This window comes from Neolamprologus brichardi, chromosome 11, assembly GCF_056152115.1.
Source record: "Neolamprologus brichardi isolate AB-2024 chromosome 11, ASM5615211v1, whole genome shotgun sequence".
NCBI lineage: Eukaryota > Metazoa > Chordata > Actinopteri > Cichliformes > Cichlidae > Neolamprologus > Neolamprologus brichardi.
In genome coordinates this window covers 29,512,380-29,534,395 of record NC_142114.1, presented here as the reverse complement: position 1 = coordinate 29,534,395, position 22,016 = coordinate 29,512,380, and the positions used below count along the sequence as shown (strand labels likewise).

Genomic DNA, 22,016 nt, shown 5'->3' with positions numbered 1-22,016 from the left:
GAGTTTCTCTGTGAGTTTCCCATTACGTCGTAGCTACTCGGTGCTTGCTCGGAAGTTTAGGGGTTTTTTTCGCTGTAAAAAGAAGTTTTCTTCCCACGCACAACGGACACTAATGTTTTTGTCACTTTTTATGGAATCAAACTCAAAGTAAGGTCAGTACTTCCACGCTTTAAACGCTGCACGCTCATACTCTCTCTGCACTCGATATATGATCCATTGTTGATCTGCACACAGCTGTTGTCACGAACGTCGCACTCGCTTACGTCACTGTCATGAGACATTCTCGCAAAAAATCACGGTTTTAGTAACGCAGTAACGCAGCGTTCCTACGGGAAAGTAACGGTAATCTAATTACCGTTTTTGCAATAGTAATCCCTTACTTTACTCGTTACTTTAAAAAGTAATCGGATTACAGTAACGCGTTACTGCTACTGTTACAAGTAACGCGTTACTGCCCATCTCTGGGCATGATACAATGTTACCAGGTGAGAAAGCCCAACTAATCGTTTAAAGTCCTCATAAGAAATCACAGGACTTTCATACAGCAGTATGAAGTTTAAGGCTTGTCTGGGACTTTTTTGTTTCATGTTTTTAGGTCTCAGTCACACAGGTCTAGAGACCAGGAGGCAGGAAAACCAAAGACATCCAGTTTATTCGCCCAGCCTTCATGATTATACCAAATTCCATTAAATTCATCCAAATCGGAGTAGAATTATTCAGTCATTCAAAATGTGATTGATCAAGAAGAGGCTACCCTTGTACCTCAAGCTAGCTTGCATAGCTAAAAAAGAAAATCTTACTGTGGTAGAAAAGGTCAAAAACGGCTCTTGTAGCTCCCACAATGCAACACAACCTTGCTTGCAAAAGCTAAATCTGAGATATCAGGGTTGCAGATTTGCCTCCAGAGGCATCACGCGGCTGTTTTTACAGGATATGTAATGCTTCCTGTTACTAGTAAATTTGCTGTAACATATACAATTCATGGAGAGCTCACTTTAAAATTAATGGAAGCAGTCGTGTCACTATGACTGCATCCTGCAGTGGTATCTAATGGCATACAAGCAAAAACATTCAGGGAAACCAAATCCACAACTACAACTTATCACGTCAGCAGTAAAGACCTAAAGGGTGTGCCAAGCTCAGGGACTGTGATGGACACTGATCGATCTCACCCGGCGGGCGGATCTTTGTCTCCAAAATAGACGGAGCAGATTTCAGACATTATTTGGATAAACTGGCCAAATATTCAGGATTTAAGTGGCTACTCTCTCGCCTGAAACAATATTAAAATTTAATGACATAATAGCAATCCAAGGACAAATAACAGCCTCGAGGCCTTCTGTCTCTTATGTTGCTGCTGATCCGAATCAAGCCCATCAACAACCCCCCAGTTTCTCCTCCCACCTCAGCATCCTGGAGACGTTCCCAGCATGTGCTCTTTTTTTCCTACCTGTCACATTTCAGCATCTCAGCATCCACTTTGAGAAATATATACAAAATAGTCTTTGTGGCTTCAAAAGCCAAAACTCTTTACTGACAGTTTTCTTGGCCTAAAAAAACACGACTAAGGTTTGAAGATGTTTTATCTTTACACACGTGTGTTAATGTTAGTATTGCGTTAATCATGAAAACTCCAAATGATTTTGTTTTAAACATTTTATTCATTAGTTTTCATTTGGTTCATATTTTAATAGCTTTCATTATTTTCTCCGTACCGGGTAAAGGGGATGTGTTATTCTTCACGTTTGTACCTACAGATTTGGCAAAGGGACAAAACTTGTTGGTTTATGGTAATGGCCTGTAAGTGATTCATTTCAGACTTTCAATAAATGAATAAATAAAAGACAGAAATAGGTAAACAACACAAAATGACAATAAATAAGAAGAACAGCAGCTGCACACTGCAAACTTAAGAATCGCCTAATAATAAAGAATCCATTTCCAAACACCATCTGAGTCTGAAAAGCAGCAAATGACACAGAGAAACTTCCATTTTTCCACCAGTTTCACTTGATAACAGACTATCTCGCTGTGTCGCTTACACAATTTCAGGGCATTTTGATGTGAAATTGGTCTTTTGGAAATGAGGAGTTTTGCTTCCAATATCTCAGATTTTAGAGGGAACACAGTGTATATGTGACACTTTACAGGCTATAACTGTAATTCAGCATCAGACTGTCCTGACGGCGTGTGCGTGACACTTTCAGGTAGCCTGCTATTATTCCAAAGTATTTCATTTATGGAGAAGGGAAGTGTCCCAAGCAGGGGTGCAATTCCCAGGGGGGTTAGGGGGGTTATGGCAAGCCAATAATCAGACCCAACCAACATGCCACCCCCCCCAATAAAATTATGAATTATCTTTCATAAATAGGCTGTTGATGTTCTTTACTCATTTCAGGTATTACCAGCAAAATAGTTGCATGTTTAATCATCTGGGAATTTTACCAGATTTATTTATTTATTTAGACAGAGATGCCCCCCCCCAAATGTTCAGCACAAAGTTACGCCGATGGTCCCAAGCTGTCATGTTTAACATGTTTGCAGATAGTCTGTGATTTCGTTCATAATATGAATGTGTTCATCTGGTTAGGTTTCTTCAGTCATGTAGTCGTTTATTTATTGAGTGCGTGACCGAACGAACACGCGTGAGATTATGTTCACCAGGAGAATCGTACACTCGAACCGAAATGAAGATTGACTCTCAGGCTACATCCACACGTACACGGGTATTTTTGAAAACGGAGATTTTCCGTTTCCGTTTTAAGAAATAATCCCGTCCACACGTAAAGGCAGAAATGAAGGAAAACGCTGCTAGGAACATGCCAAAGCAGCAGGTGGCGCTATATTCCTAACCGTGTAGAAATGTGGGCCAATCAGAAGTCTAGAAGCCTCGGTGGGAAATAGTAAACAAAGCTGGGGCATAGAAGCAGAACCGAGTCGTATGTGTGGAGGGACAGTAACTGTGTGTGTATGTAAGCATTTAAACACTGCAGAGAGAACAATTAACAGTAACAGTATTGTAGAAATTCATTTCACCGAAACAATAACGTGGCGCACAGTGTGACGTCAAACAAGGCGCACACCTTTGACACTGCATTTTCTGCGTTTTTCTCGTCCACACGTAAATGCAAAAACTGAGTTTTCAAAAATATCAACCCTGGCCGGAGTTCTTAGAAATCTCCGTTTTCAGTGACCAAAAACGCCGTTTACGTGTGGACGAAAGGTGCATAGAAAAATCTGCGTTTTCAAAAATACCCGGGTACGTGTGGACGTAGCCTTAGAAGCTAATGACCAAACTTATAGCCCCCATGACATCTCAGCAGTCCTAATGTTGGCCCTAACTGTCCCTCATAGTGTTGCATTTACTTAATGCACTCCAGCCTGCACATATCCCAGAGTGCAGGGAGACACTAAAGAGTCGTTTGGTGATGGCTACGTTCACCTTTGGTGTTATCAGCAGACCTTTTCCATTATAGTTTTCCTTTTAGTGCATTTACAGTATTTTAAGCTGTATAGCAACACCATCACACCCTGATTAACACCTAAAGCCTGCATTATGTTCTCTGTAATGATAATACTTTTTTGTTATCTGCTCCTCTGCTGGCTTCCGGAAGCTAGCCAATGAGTAGCAAATGGGCTTTTAGGGAGGAGCTAAAACTGCTTGTTACAGCTCTTCAGCTGAAGAGCTGCATAGCAGGCAGTATGAATATAAATAATTTTTGGGTGTGTGATTCAGGAAAAACTGCTGAGTCTTAACATAAAAATGGAAATCAGCATCATATTTAATATTAATATTTTATATATTATATAAATATTTGCACTTTAAACAACTGCCTGCGTTGCATAACGCGGCTGCTCATCTGTACTCGCCTCCATCGCCTCACTGTTCTCTCTCTTTTCCTTTAGGTGTGGTTTACGGCTACAAGGGTCTGCTGCTGCTGCTGGGCATTTTTCTGGCATACGAGACCAAGTCTGTCTCCACAGAAAAAATCAATGACCATCGGGCCGTGGGGATGGCTATTTACAACGTTGCTGTGAGTCCGTAAAGAAACAGCTCCATCATGCCTAAGCCCATTTCTGGTGCAGCGGTTTAAATTTTTACAGCTGTCTTGCTTTTGTAGGATGTGGAATAACAAAGTGGCAATAAGTATGGTTTTTATTACTCCGTAGCACAAAATGCCCGCAGTATATCAGCGCGGAGTTAATCAATGCCAGTGGTCCATGATTACTTTGGAGCTGAGATTTTTTTTGCCTTCCAGAAGTTACTTTCCTGCTCGTTCAGCCAGGTAGCTCGGCCAGCTCTCGAGAGGCAATACATTACAGGTTCTGGTCATTTATAAAAGTTAATGTCACAGGTAATTTAAAGGAACTCGGCATAACTTGTGATCAGCGATACGTACATCCCTTAAGTAAACTGCAGGCATCACTCTTTAGCATGCAGGATGTGCTTGTACTGTGGCGTGAAAGCTAATATTATTCAAAGCAGTGACAGCATAAACAAGATCACAATTATATTACACTAGCTTCTGCAAAAAACAAGTGAGAAGGGGCCGCTGACTTACAGGGAGGCAGGGGAGGTAGACGGGCTTGTTCCAGACAGGAAGAACCGAGGGATGACATAAGATAAATAAGGATTATTATGAATGGTCCTGGAATAAGAATACAGCACTGAAAATGAGCATGATTGGTCCATATTATGCTTCTATTAGTTGCCAATACATGACTACAATGCTTTGTGTGCACCTACAGTTGGGAGTAAATCTTTAATTCAAATTTTAGAGTCAATTTAGATCCAACAAGGAAGTTAATATTCATCTTGATCTGGGATTTATATATATATATATATATATATATATATATATATATATTAGGGGTGCAACGATACTCGTATCAATATTGAACCGTTCATACAGTGCTTTCGGTTCGGTAGGCATATGTATGAACAATACAACATTTTTAATTTATTTTATCAACTTTCCTTTGGACGATGCTGTCTGTGTTGAGCGCTCAGTGGATCTGCACTCGACAGTGCAGCCTAGGCGGAGTAGTCGAACGCAGATTCACTGAGCGCAGCGCAAGCTAGCAGACAGAAGCTAAGCTCCTTGCAACATGGCAAATTGAACCTCCCCCACCCTCATTCAGATCTGGCGTTTGGAACTATTTTGGTTTTCATGTGACGTATGACCCTGAAGGTAAGCGCGTCATGGACTAAAGTAAAACAGTATGTTGGATGTGCCAGCAATGCTCAATTACATTGGTGGGAACTAGTGTGTTAGCGCATTTAGCTCGTTAATGTGTTGACGCTGTCCAGCCCCACGCACGCGGCGATCCGCGGTAGCTAGTTAACGGAGATTTGCCGTGTTGTGGTGTTAACGTCATTTCAGATTAACGCTGACAGCACTAGTGGGAACACAACGAATATGACTGCACATTTACGCCGACATCATCCTAGTGCAAAGACAAGTGGAAGCAGACAAAAACAACAAGTACGCATGCTACAAACGTTACTCGAGTCATTTAGACAGCCGTTAGCACATGATTCTCCTTATGGGGACCTGATATGTTTAGTATGCTGCTGAGAATATAGCCCAGAAGAAGCGTATAGTATAGCTTTTATTTTGGAAAGAGACATTTCTCTGTAATAAACTCTCTTTTCCAAAGATGAGTGATTTCTCCATCAGATAGATTTATTTTTTATTACTTTGTTGTTTCAGCAACATTAAATTTAAAAACTGCACGTTTGAGTTAAAATATATATTTATAATTTTAATAAATGACAAATTAAAAAGGCATGAACATATTTTTGTATCGAAAAAATATCAAACCGTGACACCAAAGTATCGAACCAAACCGAACTGTGAATTTTGTGTATCGTTGCACCCCTAGTGTGTATATATATATAAATGTATGTATGTTTTTCTCTTAAATTCAGAGCCCCTATTGCATTTCTATCCAAATCATTCTGCTGCCAGCTCCAGGTGCTGCCTCATCGTACCTGCGCTGCTATGATACTCTTATTTCATGTCTTGTTTGCAAAGTGCAAACTCAAAGACATTTCACCGTGAAGTAAATGTTAAATGAAATCAAAAGAATACAAAGCAGACTGTTACTGCGCAGCACTCAGATGCAAGCCAACCTTATCAGAGTGCTGCAGTTCAGCTTTAGTGCTGGGCATGTACTGCGTGATGCACAGTGCGGGTAATGCAAAGTGTATCTCTGAGACCACATGCACAGTATGGAGTTATCCCGTCCCGTGGCAGCAATAGGTTTAAAAATGCACCCATTTGGGCACTAAAGAACGGCAGTAAAAGCAGCCGTCAGTCATAAACATTTTTCAGCAGCTGTTAATAGCAAGTGAATCATCTTAAACGCAGGCACCTAGGATGCACTTCACACTGGAATAGCAGCCATTATGTTCACCGTAGCCACTTTAGACAAATTCTCGCTGCCATTTCCTGACACTCTTGACACACACTAACTTTGCAATTGATGTAAAATGTCTGCAGGAGAAAAAATAAAAGTTGTTTCTGTTGCTTTAACTGCCAGCAGAGTTTTTTTTCCCTGTTTTGATCAAGAGAAGGCAAACGTTTTTTTAGGTTGCTGTTTTTAACTGACATTTTCCTGCACTGGCCCGAATCCCCATTAATACATGAATAAGAAAGCCCCCTAATGAGCAGCTGCACATTTATCATCTTATACTCTGTGGATATATCATTAATAAATGGACAGATCTCGCCTCATTTATCGAGGAGAAGATTCATCATCCATCCATCATTTATGGTTGTTTATGATGTCATTAAATGCAGCTTTGCGTGACCATTTCGTCCCATGGCTCCACAATGCGAGTCGCGTCTAATGTTGCTATTTTATCTTATAATATTCACATTTCAGTTTTATGACGATGTCAATAGTTAATGGCGTCTGCGAAGGGACCTCCTTCCTCTTTGCTAAGTTGTGAGCTCCAGGCCCTGATGAGATGACAATGTGGAGATTGTCAGCACGCCGTTGCCACTTCAGTCATGACTTTTTAATGCTGTTGTCACACGGGAGCCCTCCCCGGAATGATAAACAGATGCCTGATGCTTTTACGGATGTGATTTTCCTCCCCTCTCATCCTGTCGCTTCTCCAACTCTTTATTCTCCACCTCCTGTCCTCCAACCCTACCTCCCTTCTTTCTTTTTCCATTTAATCTCGCTCTCCCCTTTGTTCTCACTTCTTTCTCTCTCTCTGTCTTCCTGCAGGTGTTGTGCCTGATCACAGCTCCGGTGACTATGATCCTGTCTTCACAGCAGGACGCCTCCTTTGCCTTTGCTTCTCTAGCTATCGTCTTCTCTGCCTACATCACACTGGTGGTGCTCTTTGTACCCAAGGTGCTCCTGCTCATGATTGACACCTTTTAAGATGCGCTGACATTCATAGTGAAGTGAAACTGAGGGTCAAACATTTCAAATTCAGCATGTTTAGGAACGAGCTGCAGCCTGTAGCGCACGGCAACCGCGATCACGTTATTCACTCTGAGCTTTTCACAGCTTTTTTGTTTGTTGTTTTGTTTGAGTGTAACGCAACATCGGACCGGCTCAAATCATATCTGTCTTACTGTTTCACCATTAAGGTAATAATCTGCGAAATTTCTTGCTGGGAGCTTTTACATTTGTAGCTGCCGTAAACATTTGGAGTAGGAAAAAAATCTTCTGCAACAAACAAAGTGAGACATTTTACACGTCCGGCCGTGCCGTGGGTTTTATTGGGTTGTTATGAACAGAAGAAGAGCCGTGCGGTGCACATGCTGCAGACAGAAGGAAGAGTGCCGCTTACAGAAATTCAAATTTCATTAACAGGAAATCACAATATCGTCTCCACCCTTTGATTATCAGGATATTTGTGGGAGCTCACTGCAGCAACGAGTGCTGAACTTGTCACTAAAGTCAAATAAAAGTCTTCAGTGATGAATAATATTTTTAAGCCTTTAGAGAAATGTGAGTGATTTGGCTGAGAGGGCTGCAAATATTAAAGATGTTTTATTAGGAGCTCTGAATAGATGCATTATTCATTGGGTAGCCGGTCTCAGTCCTGATTTTCTTCTTTATTGAATTCCTGTCTCTGCGACGGTCCAGATGCGGCGTCTTATCACCCGCGGCGAGTGGCAGTCGGAGCAGCAGGACACCCTGAAGACTGGCTCGTCCACCAACAACAACGACGAGGAAAAGTCCAGGCAGCTGGAGAGGGAGAACAGGGAGCTGCAAAAGATCATCCAGGAGGTGAGGACGCATTAAACAGATGGACATATTATTATTATTATTATTATTAAATGTGAACATCATACGATACAGATTCCAGTTTAACCCGGAGTTCACCCGTGAAGGCGATAGATATACTGCACACTCGTAAAAACTCACTGTACAGATATCTTATGTAATTCATTTATTATGTATGTTTATGTGGCACTGAGAGTGCTGCATGTGTGAACATAGATTTGCTGCAAGATGTTGCAAACGTGCAAACGTGATGACCTCATTGGCTAATATGTGCATAGAAATGCTCTTAACCTGCACGGTAATTAGATGCATGTGGAAAATTCCCTTTAAGTGTATTTGTGTGGTAGTGTGTCGGATCATTATAAATCAATAAACGCATGTTCGCTCACTAATCATAGACAATAGAAATGATGGATATAAACACTGTGATGGTGCCGTTTGAAATCCTGCTATGAAGCATTTTCACCATCGCAGTCTGCACACTCATTGGCTGACAGCTCATTAGCCAATGAGCTTACCTCGGATAATCTTTGTTTTTAATTATATTAATGACCAAGGTAACTTAGTATGTTATTGAGTATAAAACTAGTGCCTGAGACCCTTAAAGGCTAGACCAGGGGTGGGCAATCTCAGTCCACGAGGGCCGGTGTCCCTGCAGGTTTTTAGATCTCACCTTGGGTCAACACACCTGAATCACATGATTAGTTCGTTACCAGGCCTCTGGAGAACTTCAGGACATGTTGAGGAGCTAATTTAGCCATTTAAATCAGCTGTGTTGGTTCGAGGACACATCTAAAACCTGCAGGGACACCGGCCCTCGTGGACTGAGATTGCCCACCCCTGGGCTAGACGCTTTCTCTAATTGGAAAACTTGGCACTTTTTGTTGGGTTCACTTCTCAGACCTGGAAGCTCTGTCCATCATTAAAACACTCTCTGTCCTGCCGCGATTCTCTTTGTATGGAAACACGTTTACCTCGGGGTTGAACAGCAAAGAGTGAAGCTGTTTTCTTGGAGAAGCCTGGCGGCTAAAGCAAAACAATCTGAGGATTTTCAGCCAGAGAAACTGAAAAATAAAGAAAAACAAAAACCGTGTCAGAGGCCAGAAAAAGCAGAGTTTTGATAATGGTTCAAGTTAAAGAGGAAAAAGCTCCGTCTGCATCGACTGAGGAGGTGAGTGTTGCATTCCCAGAGACACAGACTGGCTCATCTGATCTTTCAGTCTAAAACTCAATTATTAGAAACCACAGCTGCCACAGAGCGAGTGAGGACATCCAGCAAAGACTGACGTTTCTATCGTTTTTTTAATGGCTGTGATTTTAAACCCTAATGGGAACAAATAAAGTCCCTGAAACCTTAAAACTACACTAATAACAGTGTTATGTAACTTTTAGTGAAAGGTTGTCTGTTGCTTTATGTTTTAAAAGTAATCAAAGACCTGCACCTCTTCACTTATTAAATTCATGTTTGATTTAATTCTTTATTATTTTTATTTCAGTTTCGAAAACTTTAATTATGGTGATAAAATTATTGTTGTTGTTGCTTAATGTAGGCTTAATTGGGCGATCGTGGCTCAAGAGTTGGGTGTTTGTCTTGTAATCGGAAGGTTGCCGGTTCGAGCCCCGGCTCGGACAGTCTCGGTCATTGTCTCCTTGGGCAAGACACTTACTGCCTACTGGTGTTGGCCAGAGGGGCCGATGGCGCGATATGGCAGCCTCGCTTCTGTCAGTCTGTCCCAGGGCAGCTGTGGCTACAACTGTAGCTGCCTCCACCAGTGTGTGAATGGGTGGATGACTGGGTGTGTAAAGCGATTTGGGATCCCTAGGCGGGACTAGTAAAAGCGCTATACAAATACAGGCCATTTACCATTTAAATTTCAGAAACAAAGATGTGAATGAAAAAGAAGAAACAACTAGTTAAACATTATAATAATTTTATTGTCGCTGTGCTGATTTTCCTGCTGCTTCCCTCAACCTTTTCTGGGATAATCAAACATTCCTGTATGCTGGGAAAGTCCTGCCAATGGAGACGGGAGTTTCAGTTATTGTGTTTGTTTTGCTGTCATCACTGTTAATAACAGCGAAATAACCGTTTTGTTTTCATGTTATTTCTGCCTCACCTTTCTTTATAAGTAACAATTAATTTCATTATGGTCTGTATTTGTATCGCGCTTTACTAGGACCCCAAAGCACTTTACACACCCATTCACACACTGGTGATGGCAGCTACATTGTAGCCACAGCCACCCTGGGGCGCACAGACAGAGGCGAGGCTGCTGGATCTCTGCTGATTACTGTAGTGACAGTTTATTCCAGCTTTCTGTATTTAACATTATTAGATCTGCGGTGGCTCTCTGGGTTGTGTTATGTGGCGTTCTGCCATCTCCTTGTAGATATTTAGGCAAGTTTCAGAGAATATTTTAGAGGAAGTAGCACAAGTTCCCTGCAGGTTTCTATGAGTTATATAAAACACTTGTGTTTAAGGTTAAATGTGCTTTTTTAACCTGCAAGGGGAAATTTCTACGTTGAAGCAGCAACAATTGTTTAAAAAAAGAGCCCGAGTGTGACATTTTACTAACAGCACTAATAATAAAAAAATATGAGCAGTGATTAAAAAGTCCAATTTTAAATCCTGGAACGATCAGGAGGCTAATTTGCTATGTTCTTCAGGGATCGCCGTCCAGGGACACTTGCTGGGGGAGCTAATCAACATGCATATTCATCCACACATGCTGGTTTGTGTACTTAAGAGTCATAATAGCCCCTGAACCTGTAATAACATCTTCTGATATCTTGTTTTGTCACCCAAACGGTCCCAAAGATATTTCACTCACATAAATCGCACAAGCTGAGCTGAAACCCACCAATGTATTTCACTAGGAACATTTCTGAAGCAGTTAATCAGATATCAGAGTTGCTTTTATTTTTAATCAGTTTAATTATTATTTTAAAATGTACTTATTAACCCTTTAAGACCTACCATAGAACCAAGTCCGCCAGAGCTTATATTATATGTTTACATGCTGTGGAGCCATTTTTGGGAGCATTTCAAGTTGTTATACATCAATACAACCATTACAGCCTAAATTTTAATAATATGTCTGCATTAAGTGCATAGTAATTACATAAATTGCAAAAAAGTGCAATAAACTACAAAAAAATTGAAAATCGTTTTTGTTTTTTTAACATATATTTCTAGTTAGAGAAATTTAAGAGGCTTATCCCTCAAAACTGTAAATACAAAAAAGTTGCACAAAATAGTTTCCCACCACAGGAAATTTATTTTGAGTGTCTTCATAGTTTTATTTTTGAAATACACCAATTTTTATACACTGCAGGAAAAACGAAAATAAATATTATAATGCAAATTTGCAAAAAAGCAGCATATGCATCAAAATAAACTATTTCCAGCAGTGCAATATGAGTCCTAAGCATCCCAGAAACCACACAGAAAGTCATAAAGTCAAACATAACTTTTAAAAACACCAGTATAGGCTCATGAGGCCCTGATGGTAAAAAACTACATTTCCGCGAAAATGACGTCACTTCTGGTTTCGGGCAGGTCATGGCGGACATGCGATAGTTCGCGCTGATGGACTAGGAAGTGTTACAAACAGCTGATCGGATCGGCAAAGCGTGTTTCTGGAATATTATGTTTTTGTTGCTGCAAGTGCTTTTTATGCAGTTTTTGCAAAGCTATATGTGGAAGGAAACTGTGACCGAGGACAAGCTGATGGCATAAGATGTAAGTACAACTCCTCCGGTTTCATATGCAAAAAAAATTATTGCGCTAGCTCACGCGGTTCCGGTTCTACAGGGATTTAAAAATAGTTACGCAAAACAGAGCGTGCCCGCTCCGACCGGTTTTAAAGGGTTAACCTATAGAGACAGAGTGCAGTTATGTCCCGTCCACACAGGAGGGGAAAATGAATGTCTCTCTCTGACTGTTGTGTGAAGGTGACTCCTTGTCAGATCCATCTGCAAGCAAAAAATGGAAAATGACTAAAAGCTGCTGCGTGGTGGAATCCACCGGCAGCAGAGTGAGGGACCCAGAAATGTGATTTTTTTTTTATGGACTTTATAATTGGAAAAAGTTTCAGGAGCACAAAGTGAGACGTCGGCAGAAAGAAGGGGGGTTGTTTATAATCCTGACACTCAGGATGTGAGGGGTTTATCAAAAAGTAATATGAATAAATTACTAATTTACTTCCTGAAGAAAGTAATTTGTTACTCTTCTTGTTACATTACTTTTGAATTTCTCTGCATCATTGCCCAACTTACATTTTCACATAATTATTAGTTAACAGTATAAAATTGCAGCCACTGACACTACGATAACCCTCTGACAAAGACGAGTTTTCATTGGACATCAACTCATAACATTCAATATTTAGTATTTACTGCTGTTTACACTTAGCTAGATTAATGCGATGGTGTTGTGTTTAGTATGTTGCTTTGTTTCTTTTTGCTTGTTTTCTATTCTTTCTCTCTCAACAGGTGATCCAGGAGATTTCTTTTTCCCTTTCTCACTGTCCCTCTCCCTTTCTGTTTTTCTTTTCCTTCCTCTTTCTTTCTCCCTTTCCTGTCCCTCACTCATGTCTGTCCCGTCTGTAACAACTGAAAATAAAATAAAATAAATAATAAAAACAAAGCCATGATGATCCATTTGGCAAAATAAATCCATTGGGTATCCTTGTTGGTCTTCAGACAACAACTCTGACGTCTAAAGAACCAAATGGGACAGGAAAGAAAAAAAGGACATCAACTCATAGTTACTTTTCTGAACACCAGATAGATTTTAAATCAGATTCTCTAAAGTCCTGCACAGTATGAAAAAACACTTCTCCTGTCCCTGCGGCGAAATCACATCATCACGCCAACCCTGGTTAATTTAATGTTGGCTAATTTAAAGTGACTGATGTGTTTACTTTAATGCTTTCTGCCACAGAACAGCGACTTCAATGATCCTGAAACAAATGGATCAGAATTAGCTGACTAACATTCTTCATTGCTTTCACCATCAGGTGCAGCAGCTCATACAATAGAACATAAGATAAGATAAGATAGAACTTTATTAATCCCTCGGGTGGGTTCCTCTGGGAAATTTGGTTTCCAAAAAAGCACAGCACCGACAGAAGTTACAGAGTTACAGAATATTATATATATATATACACATATATATATATATATATATATATACACATATATATATATATATATATATATGTGTATATATATATATATATATATATATATATATATATACACATATATAATATATATATATACATATATATATATATATATATATATATATATATATATACATATATATATATATATATGTATGTATATATATATATATATATATATATATATATATATATATATATATATATATATATATGTATATATATATATATATATATACACATATATATATATATATATATATATGTGTATATATATATATATATATATATATATACACATATATAATATATATATATACACATATATAATATATATATATACACATATATATATATACAGTTGTGGTCAAAAGTGTACATACACTTGTAAAGAATATAATATAATGGCTCTACCGAGCGTCCCGTTATTTCTAAAACTCTGATTTTTCCCTGATAGAGTGATTGGAACAAATACTACTTTGTCACAAAAAACATTCATGAAGTTTGGTTCTTTAATGACTTTATTATGGGTCAACAGAAAAAAGTGATCACATCTGCTGGGTCAGAAATATACATACAGCAGTGCTAATATTTGGTTACATGTCCCTTAGCCATTTCCACTGCAATTAGGCGCTTTTGGTAGCCATCCACAAGCTTCTGGCAAGCTTCTGGTTGAATCTTTGACCACTCCTCTTGACAGAATTGGTGCAGTTCAGTTAAATTTGATGGCTTTCTGACATGGACTTGTTTCTTCAGCATTGTCCACATGTTTTCAATGGGGTTTAAGTCAGGACTTTGGGAAGGCCATTCTAAAACCTTTATTCTAGCCTGATTTAGCCATTTCTTTACCACTTTTGATGTGTGTTTGGGGTCATTGTCCTGTTGGAACACCCAACTGCGCCCAAGACCCAACCTGTGTGCTGATGATTTTAGGTTATGTTGAAGAATGTGAAGGTAATCCTCCTTCTTCATTATCCCATTTACTCTCTGTAAAGCACCAGTTCCATTGGCAGCAAAACAGCCCCACAGCATAATACTCCCACCACCATGCTTGATTGTAGGCATGGTGTTCTTGGGGTCAAAGGCCTCACCTTTTCTCCTCCAAACATATTGCTGGGCATTGTGGCCAAAAAGCTCGATTTTTGTTTCGTCTGACCACAGAACTTTCCTCCAGAAGGTCTTATCTTTGTCCATGTGATCAGCAGCAAACTTCAGTCGAGCCTTAAGGTGCCGCTTTTGGAGCAGGGGCTTCCTTCTTGCACGGCAGCCTCTCAGTCCATGGAGATGCAAAACACGTTTGACTGTGGACAATGACACCTGTGTTCCAGCAGCTTCAAATTCTTGGCAGATCTGCTTTTTGGTGATTCTTGGTTGACTCTTCACCCTCCTGACCAATTTTCTCTCAGCAGCAGGTGATAGCTTGCGTTTTCTTCCTGATCTTGGCAGTGACGAAACAGTGCCATGCACTTTATACTTACAAACAATTGTTTGCACTGTTGCTCTTGGGACATGCAGCTGCTTTGAAATGGCCCCAAGTGACTTTCCTGACTTGTTCAAGTCAATAATTCGCTTTTTCAGATCCATGCTGAGCTCCTTTGACTTTCCCATTGTGGCGTTTGTGGGCGTTTGTATCCAATGAGCCCTATTTAACTGGCCTGAGAGAAGTCACCAGCTGTCGTCACTCATAATCACTCACAAGCAGTTAAGAGGCCATGCTATGAAGCTCAGTTCACTGACAACTTTCTAAGTCACCAAAATTGCTAATTCATGTTGCTGTATGTATATTTCTGACCCAGCAGATGTGATCACTTTTTTCTGTTGACCCATAATAAAGTCATTAAAGAACCAAACTTCATGAATGTTTTTTGTGACAAAGTAGTATTTGTTCCAATCACTCTATCAGGGAAAAATCAGAGTTTTAGAAATAACGGGACGCTCGGTAGAGCCATTATATTATATTCTTTACAAGTGTATGTACACTTTTGACCACAACTGTATATATGTGTATATATATATATATATATATGTGTATATATATATATATATATATACACATATATATATACACATATATAAATACAGAGACATATATAGATAAAATATACAAAGGGGATAAATAGAATAAATAGGAATAAAAATAAAAATACAAGTGAATTGCACATTTCAAGTATGGAGTCTATTGCACTGTTGACTATTAACAAAAAGTATTGCACAGTGAAGTGAAGAGGCACTACAGCTTAGTTGTCCCCCCTCCTTTGTCCTCCTGTCTCCCCTCCAGAGAGGAGTTAAACAGTCTGATGGCGTGTTTTAACATGTTTATGCTTCCAGGTTTTTGTCTCAAAGTCAAAAAGTTTTATTTTATTTTTTTATTTCACATTTTGTCCTACATCATAAATACTTTAGGAAATACCCCGCTTGTGAACTTTGAAACCTTTGTATATCTCAGAGAAAGTGTTCACTAATAATCAACTAAATAAGAACACAGAAGTTATCTGGGAAATTCTGCATCATCATAAATGTCAAGTTATGTGACCTGGTGCAAAACCTACTGATCGATCATACACTTCAACAAACTGACATCAGGGAAAATCCCACAGTTTTTGTCAAAGGAAACCAGGCAGGTTTACCTTCATGTCTGGCCACCAGAAAAGTGTTTATTTGTTTGTGCTTTTCTTCTTCTGAGAGTTGATATAAAAATCTGTGACATGCTTGTGCTGCAGTTAGTGTCAGTCACGCGCTGATGCTTCGGCCCCCGGGGCTGCATGCCGATCACATGACAAATATCTGCTCTGGATCATCATAGGGACGCTTCAGTTTCTAACTGCAGACTCTTGTTGTGTTTTCAGAAAGAAGAGAGGGTTTCGGCGCTCCGCAATCAGCTGGCTGAACGACAGGCTCTACGTAACCGCCGCCGACCCTCCGCGGGCCAGAATCAGAACCACAATGCCCCGCCTCCTTCTTCTCAGCCAGATCCCAAGTCCCTGCTCCCTCCGCCCGGCTATCCCAACCCGACCACGGACAATCATTCCCTCCCACCTTCCTTCTCCAACTCCTCCAACCTCTACCCAGCAGACAGCAAGATGAGCCGCAACCACTGTCACAACAGCCAGATCCCGCTGCTGTATAAATAGGTGAAACACGGGAGGGTCCGGGCGGGGGAGGCGCACACGAGGGACACAGAACAGCACGAGACACTGTGAGTTTCACTTGTTTGGCCAACGAGCACAGCGGAGTAGTGACACTGTTTTAAAACACGGCGTGGAAGCTGAAGCGAGTACACAGGAGCGCTTTATACTCGGGGAGAGTCACACAGGTAACACCCATCCTCTACGTTTTGATCTCACTGTGTTCGACCCAGAAACACGGCACACGCGGCGGCTCGACGTGGCGACAAGCACATCTAAGACTAGCAGCACACGGCGTCTTTTTCAAAGACCAAGCGAACAATAGCCTCTTAATCATTCCGCTCCCTCATTCGTTATCCGGTTTCGTTGTGGAGACGCAGTGTCGAGGATCTTCAAAGGATGTGTTTGTGTCTTTGCTATATCGTCTCCACATTTTGTCTCGAGTTCATTAACTAGACAGACATGCGGTAGTGATTTATATTGGTCTGTAATATTTGATTGTTTTGTCATAGAGTTGTTGTTCTATTCTCTGTTAAGCTTTCAGGAGAGTTGTGAAAACTGAAGTTTGCAAAGGGACAAAGCAATGTACAGTTTTGACTTTTTTTCCCCCTCTAGTGTTTCCTCTAAGAGCAGCCGAGAAGCTCAGAAGCGAAAATGTGCATTATTAAACAGCCATAAATTAAAACGGCCAGGGAGCTAAGCATGCATGGATGTCTGTTGTCGGGACTGTGTGTTCAAGTACAAAACTGCATTTTAATAAGCTAGTTCCTTATTAGACCCATGTTGAAGAAGACGATGATCAAAGTTACTGATGAATGAGGACAGTTTTGAAAGCTTTGGGCTTTGAAATCATATTTTACATGTATTTTTTGAAGTTTGTGTTTATTTAGCAGTACAGTACAGTAGGAGACGTCGAGTCACATCAAGCCTGCATCTAACGTATCTTGCAGATATTGTCATTTACAGCAGCGGTCCCCAACCCCCGGGCCTCGGACCAGTACCGGTCTGTGAGTCTTCAGCGTTATTTTGTTATCGTTTTTATCGTTTACTCTGTTTTCCTTGGTCTTTTCACGTGTGTTATGAATAAATTTTCTTTTTTTCGGTACCGGTACTAGTTTTATTTTGTTGTATTTATCTGCGACACCTTAAAGGCCGGTCTGTGAAAATATTGTCGGGCATAAACCGGTCCGTGGCGCAAAAAAGGTTGGGGACCGCTGATCTACAGTCCTTCGGGGTCGTCCTCTTGTGCACATCTGGATCTCATCCTGCACTGCTGCTGACCCTACTTTCAAATCATCATTTGGGGCCCTTAGCTTCAGCACTGGGGCCAAACACCAGTTATCAGTGGAAATACACTCTGTGTAGTCCAGGAGGTCAGGAGTGCAACCAGGATGTTCACGAGGAGTGAAATTTTCCGAATGTTTAAAAGGTTAAACGCAGTAAATCTTTCGTTCTGTCATCGTTTAAGCACATAAAGGATTAAAGACGGTGACGTCGCCTCCTGAGGGTCAGTTGTTTTTGGCATTTCAAGGGTTAAACATTGTAAATTTGTCACTCAGCCAGATTTAGCTCCTTGGAAATCCATCGTCAGCCCCAAAATAACTGGTGGATACATGGAGGTGCATATATGAGGTTGAATGATCCTCGGACAGAGAATGGAAGTGTTCCAGATGTGCACAAGGAGACTGCATTGAATGGGATATCAGACAAATTTAAGTCGAGTTTGATTTTTATCTGTGGAGTCCTGGAAATATTTGATGAGTAATCACCATCACTTACCATGATGACCGAGGCCCAGCTGTCTGTCCTGGCTGCCTAATTTCACGGGGGTACAGTTCCCCGTCGAACACGTTCATATACAGTCTGCAAAACTGGAGCCATCCAAATTCCAACATACTTAATAGAAGCACAGTCTGTACTTTCTGCCTTTTGTAAATCTGAACCACTTTATGTTTCGACAGCAGTGAAACGTCGAGGGCTTCTGTGACGGCTGTTACTGTAGATATGCGGAGAAAGCACAATTTTTTTATACCTGTAAATCTGTTACCCGTCATACTCGTAAACTTAGTTTTTTGTGTCGTATGTATACGTACATGACTTTTCCTTTTTCCCACAGACGATTGGGAACGAAGCTAATTTCTTTTCTTCATCTTTTGCCTTCAGCTAAGTGGCGAAAGCATCCACGAAGGACTTAAAGTGACGTGACATAGTGTATTTATTCGGCAGTTAATGCGGATGTACTATTTCATTCATGAGCTATTTCCAGATTTTATAAAGCAATGACGCCTGAATGACGCCGTTAGCAGGTAACACAACACTTTGTCAAATATTTTTGAATATCTGTAAATCACAGTGTGCACTTTAAACCGAACAAACGATTCCGCTCTGTGTCGCTGTCACTCGGTTTAGCTCAGGGTTTGGGGGAGGACCGTCAAAGTCAACTTAAATGAATGAAATAGGCCATATTTATTAACTGTGCAGTACCTTGATCACTTGATAGTGTAGTATACGAATGCAGAAATTACTTCAGAAATGTTCTATTATCTTGCACATATATAAAAATATACATGGATTTGGGGATATTTGTATTCACTATATCTAAGATATTAAATGTTGATATATTTCAGAGTATGTGTATGCAGATATATGGGTACCATAAATAAAATATTTGTTTTTTCACTGGGTATTTCTCGTGTTTTAATTGATACGTTTTAAAATAAGTGGACATATTATATGTCACGTTTGCTCATGTTTGCACTATCCACTAGATGTCACCAGTTATTTGTTGTTTTTCTGATTTGCTCGGGCTGTTTTGACCAATTCAAGTGAAACTTGATATTTGTCTGCAGGTCGGCTCTGCAGGACTCAAAAAACCAAATAAACCCAGAAGAAAAGCTCATTAAACAAAAGCTAGAAGCACAATTTGACACGATGACCGACTGTAAAGCCCAGTGGGAACCTCATTACCGAGACAATGAGTGGATGTTTGCCTCGCATATGAAACAAAAGTAGACAAATTGCTCCCGAGTGCGTCCGTTATTTGTATGATGTGTGTTTATAGATGATGACGGTCTGACGAACCCAGCTGTGCCACAGTCCCATGATCCCTCATCTCGCACAGCTTCCCGTTCCGTCTTTTTTCAGCTGACTGAAAGCAAGGTATGTGGTAACGCACAGGGAAAGGGTTGGTGTCGAGAACGAGAGAGGCTTTTGTGTGTGGGGGGGTGGGTGGCTGCCATTGGGGAAAACCCACTCTGAGCTGAGGCTTCTGTGGGCCTCCACCTGACACAGCACTCGGCAAGAGGCAGAAAAAAAGCAGGAAATTCCCCTCCGCTTGTGTGATCCAACAAAGGAAGTATTTGCTGGCTGTGGAGGAATTTCATAGCAGCTTTTGCCAATTACAGTGTGTGTGTGTGTGTGTGTGTGTGTGTGTGTGGGCTGCAGCGCCAGCTGGATAGACTTCTAACTATTAGAAGAGACCACTCTCTGTAGTTTTCTGCATTTTTATTCTTTTCACAACTTATATAAATACCTTTAAAGCCCCGGTCCCAGTGATTTAAATACAAATAAATACAAATAAATACATACAAGCTATGACAGCACCTCTGTATCTGAACTCTTGAGCCAAAGAGCCTTGTCATCATCTGATACAGCAGAGGAAATCTAGCCTAATACAATCTCCGGTCAGTATAAATAATACGTCAAAAGTGCCTAAAGTAGAAACAATGTTGCAAACTGTTACAGTTTATATAGTTTTAAAAAATCAGCCTAGCGTTTTCAGCTGGGATTCATCTCCATTGAGATTTCAATATTTAAACATCACCATGTGGATGAAATAAAACTATATGTTCACATAGTTTTTAAGCTCCATGCAGCTTTCCTGCTCAGAGCAGAGAGTCATCTCAAAGTGCAAACACGCCAAAGAAGGTCCTTCCTTCGTCAGTCTCCAGCTCCGATAGCTGGTTGGTTTCTGTCCACAGCGTGTCTCCTTCGTTCAGCTGAAACACGGCGCCCAGGTAAATGGCGTTGTACCAGCCGTGGTCTGAGAAGCTATCCTGAACGGTGTCTTGGCATGCCGACCTCAGGGCGCTCATCAGAGTCGAGGGGCTTCCCACGGACTCTGAGTAGCGCGAGATCCTGTGGCTGAGAATTGTGAGGCTTTTTTCCTCGTCTTCATTGTCGTCGCTATTCCCGCAGATCACCCTGAAGGATGCCTGGCTGTAGACGAAGTACAGGCCGGTGTGTGGGATGATGATTTTGTTGGCCTCCAACTTGAAGCCGCCCTGAGCGAACGCCTGGCCTTGACCGTTCCTCCACTCCAGACGACCTTTTGAGTCGCTGCCTGCAAGTAAAGATCAGAAACGTTACAGCCTTGAAATACCAGAGTGTGAATTACTGACAGGTTTGTTATTTGGAGAGCAGAAGGAAGTATTGACTGAAGCTAATGAATGACTTATGGGACTTCCTTATAGTGCTCTTGGTTTCCAAAAAGAAGAGAGCTACCGATATCACAGAGGGAGAAGAAAAACTCAGAAAAGCTCCTTTGAAGGCTGAGATTATGAGCCTATTGTTTGCTGAGGACCAAATCAAGGTAAGCGGTGACTCACCTTCTAGGTGGATGGCTGCCTTGGCTTTGCTGCTGATCCATTTTAGCGTGGAGTGGGGCTCTGAAGGAAGGAAGAAAAATGTGAGCTCAAAGACTTAAATGTAGCTCTCAAAACCTCTCATAAGCACCCATGTGTATAATCACCTGGTTTTTCGCCAGTGTTCTTCGCCTTTAGAGCTTCTGGCTGTCCTAATTGTGTCTGCATGGAGGAAAAGAATCCTTAGATACATATATAGACAAACACAGAAGGTTTTAAAAGACTTTTCATCATACTCGAAAAGATGAGATGCTCCTTACCATCCTTTCTGGCCTTGTATTCCAGTACCAGGCAAACAGCAGGACACCTGCTAAACAAAGAGCCACGACGACGAGGACGGCGCACACCTTCCATATCCACTCTGCAGGTGATTTCTTCTCAACTAAAACTACAGTCTTCGCCTCAGGACCGGCCTCGACATCAACCGGTGCGGTTGTGTATGCAACCATGCTGTGCACAAAGCCTCTGCCGTCTGATCTGTAAAGAAATCCAGAAACCGAACAGCTGTCCGTGTCTTCTGTGCCGACACTTCTCTCTTTGAGCGTGCTGTTTGTGTTAAGAGTGAACTTCTGCTGGAGAGTGTGTAGTATTTATGCAGCTGCAGGGGAAACTCCAGTGATGTCACCGTGTAAGTGGAGACAGCGCAGCAGCAACAGCGGTGGCAGCAGCGCAACCGGGGTCATGGAGAAAGGGAAGGAAAAGTCACAGAACATTTAGCGGAGTGTCACCGCAGGAGTTATGGTTTCAGGATGGGAAAGTGGTTGATGGCGACTTTTGGTTTTCTAAAAAAATTATATACACAG

General features: G+C 41.0%; 2 protein-coding genes across 4 annotated transcripts in view; one reads left to right on the top strand and one right to left on the bottom strand.

The window, feature by feature from the left end:
- gabbr1a (gamma-aminobutyric acid (GABA) B receptor, 1a) overlaps positions 1–19,249 on the top strand; it is a 164,446-nt gene extending 145,197 nt beyond the window's left edge. For all 3 annotated transcript variants that reach the window (XM_087848516.1, XM_087848517.1, XM_087848518.1), the window contains 4 exons: positions 3,907–4,034; positions 7,243–7,371; positions 8,116–8,259; positions 16,292–19,249. In XM_087848516.1, the coding sequence (XP_087704642.1) occupies positions 3,907–4,034; positions 7,243–7,371; positions 8,116–8,259; positions 16,292–16,576 (686 nt within the window). In that variant the 3' untranslated portion in view covers positions 16,577–19,249. The remainder of the gene's footprint in view (positions 1–3,906; positions 4,035–7,242; positions 7,372–8,115; positions 8,260–16,291) is intronic.
- Positions 19,250–20,073: 824 nt separating this feature from the next.
- tnfb (tumor necrosis factor b (TNF superfamily, member 2)) lies at positions 20,074–21,756 on the bottom strand. The gene is made up of 4 exons (XM_006801812.3): positions 21,474–21,756; positions 21,321–21,375; positions 21,178–21,237; positions 20,074–20,912 (listed from the first exon to the last, which is right to left on the bottom strand). Exons 1-4 carry the CDS (start codon positions 21,660–21,662, stop codon positions 20,473–20,475), a joined length of 744 nt encoding a protein of 247 aa, XP_006801875.2. The 5' UTR covers positions 21,663–21,756; the 3' UTR covers positions 20,074–20,472.
- Positions 21,757–22,016: the final 260 nt, after the last annotated feature.

Bases quoted from the DNA above. Each gene is read 5' to 3' on its own strand.
- tnfb (XM_006801812.3), bottom strand. From the start codon at position 21,662: ATGGTTGCATACACAACCGCACCGGTTGATGTCGAGGCCGGTCCTGAG. The intron at 21,376-21,473 runs GTAAGGAGCATC...TCCTCCATGCAG, and splicing joins ATACAAGGCCAGAAAGGATG to ACACAATTAGGACAGCCAGA. The intron at 20,913-21,177 runs GTGAGTCACCGC...CTTTACTTGCAG, and splicing joins GGCAGCCATCCACCTAGAAG to GCAGCGACTCAAAAGGTCGT.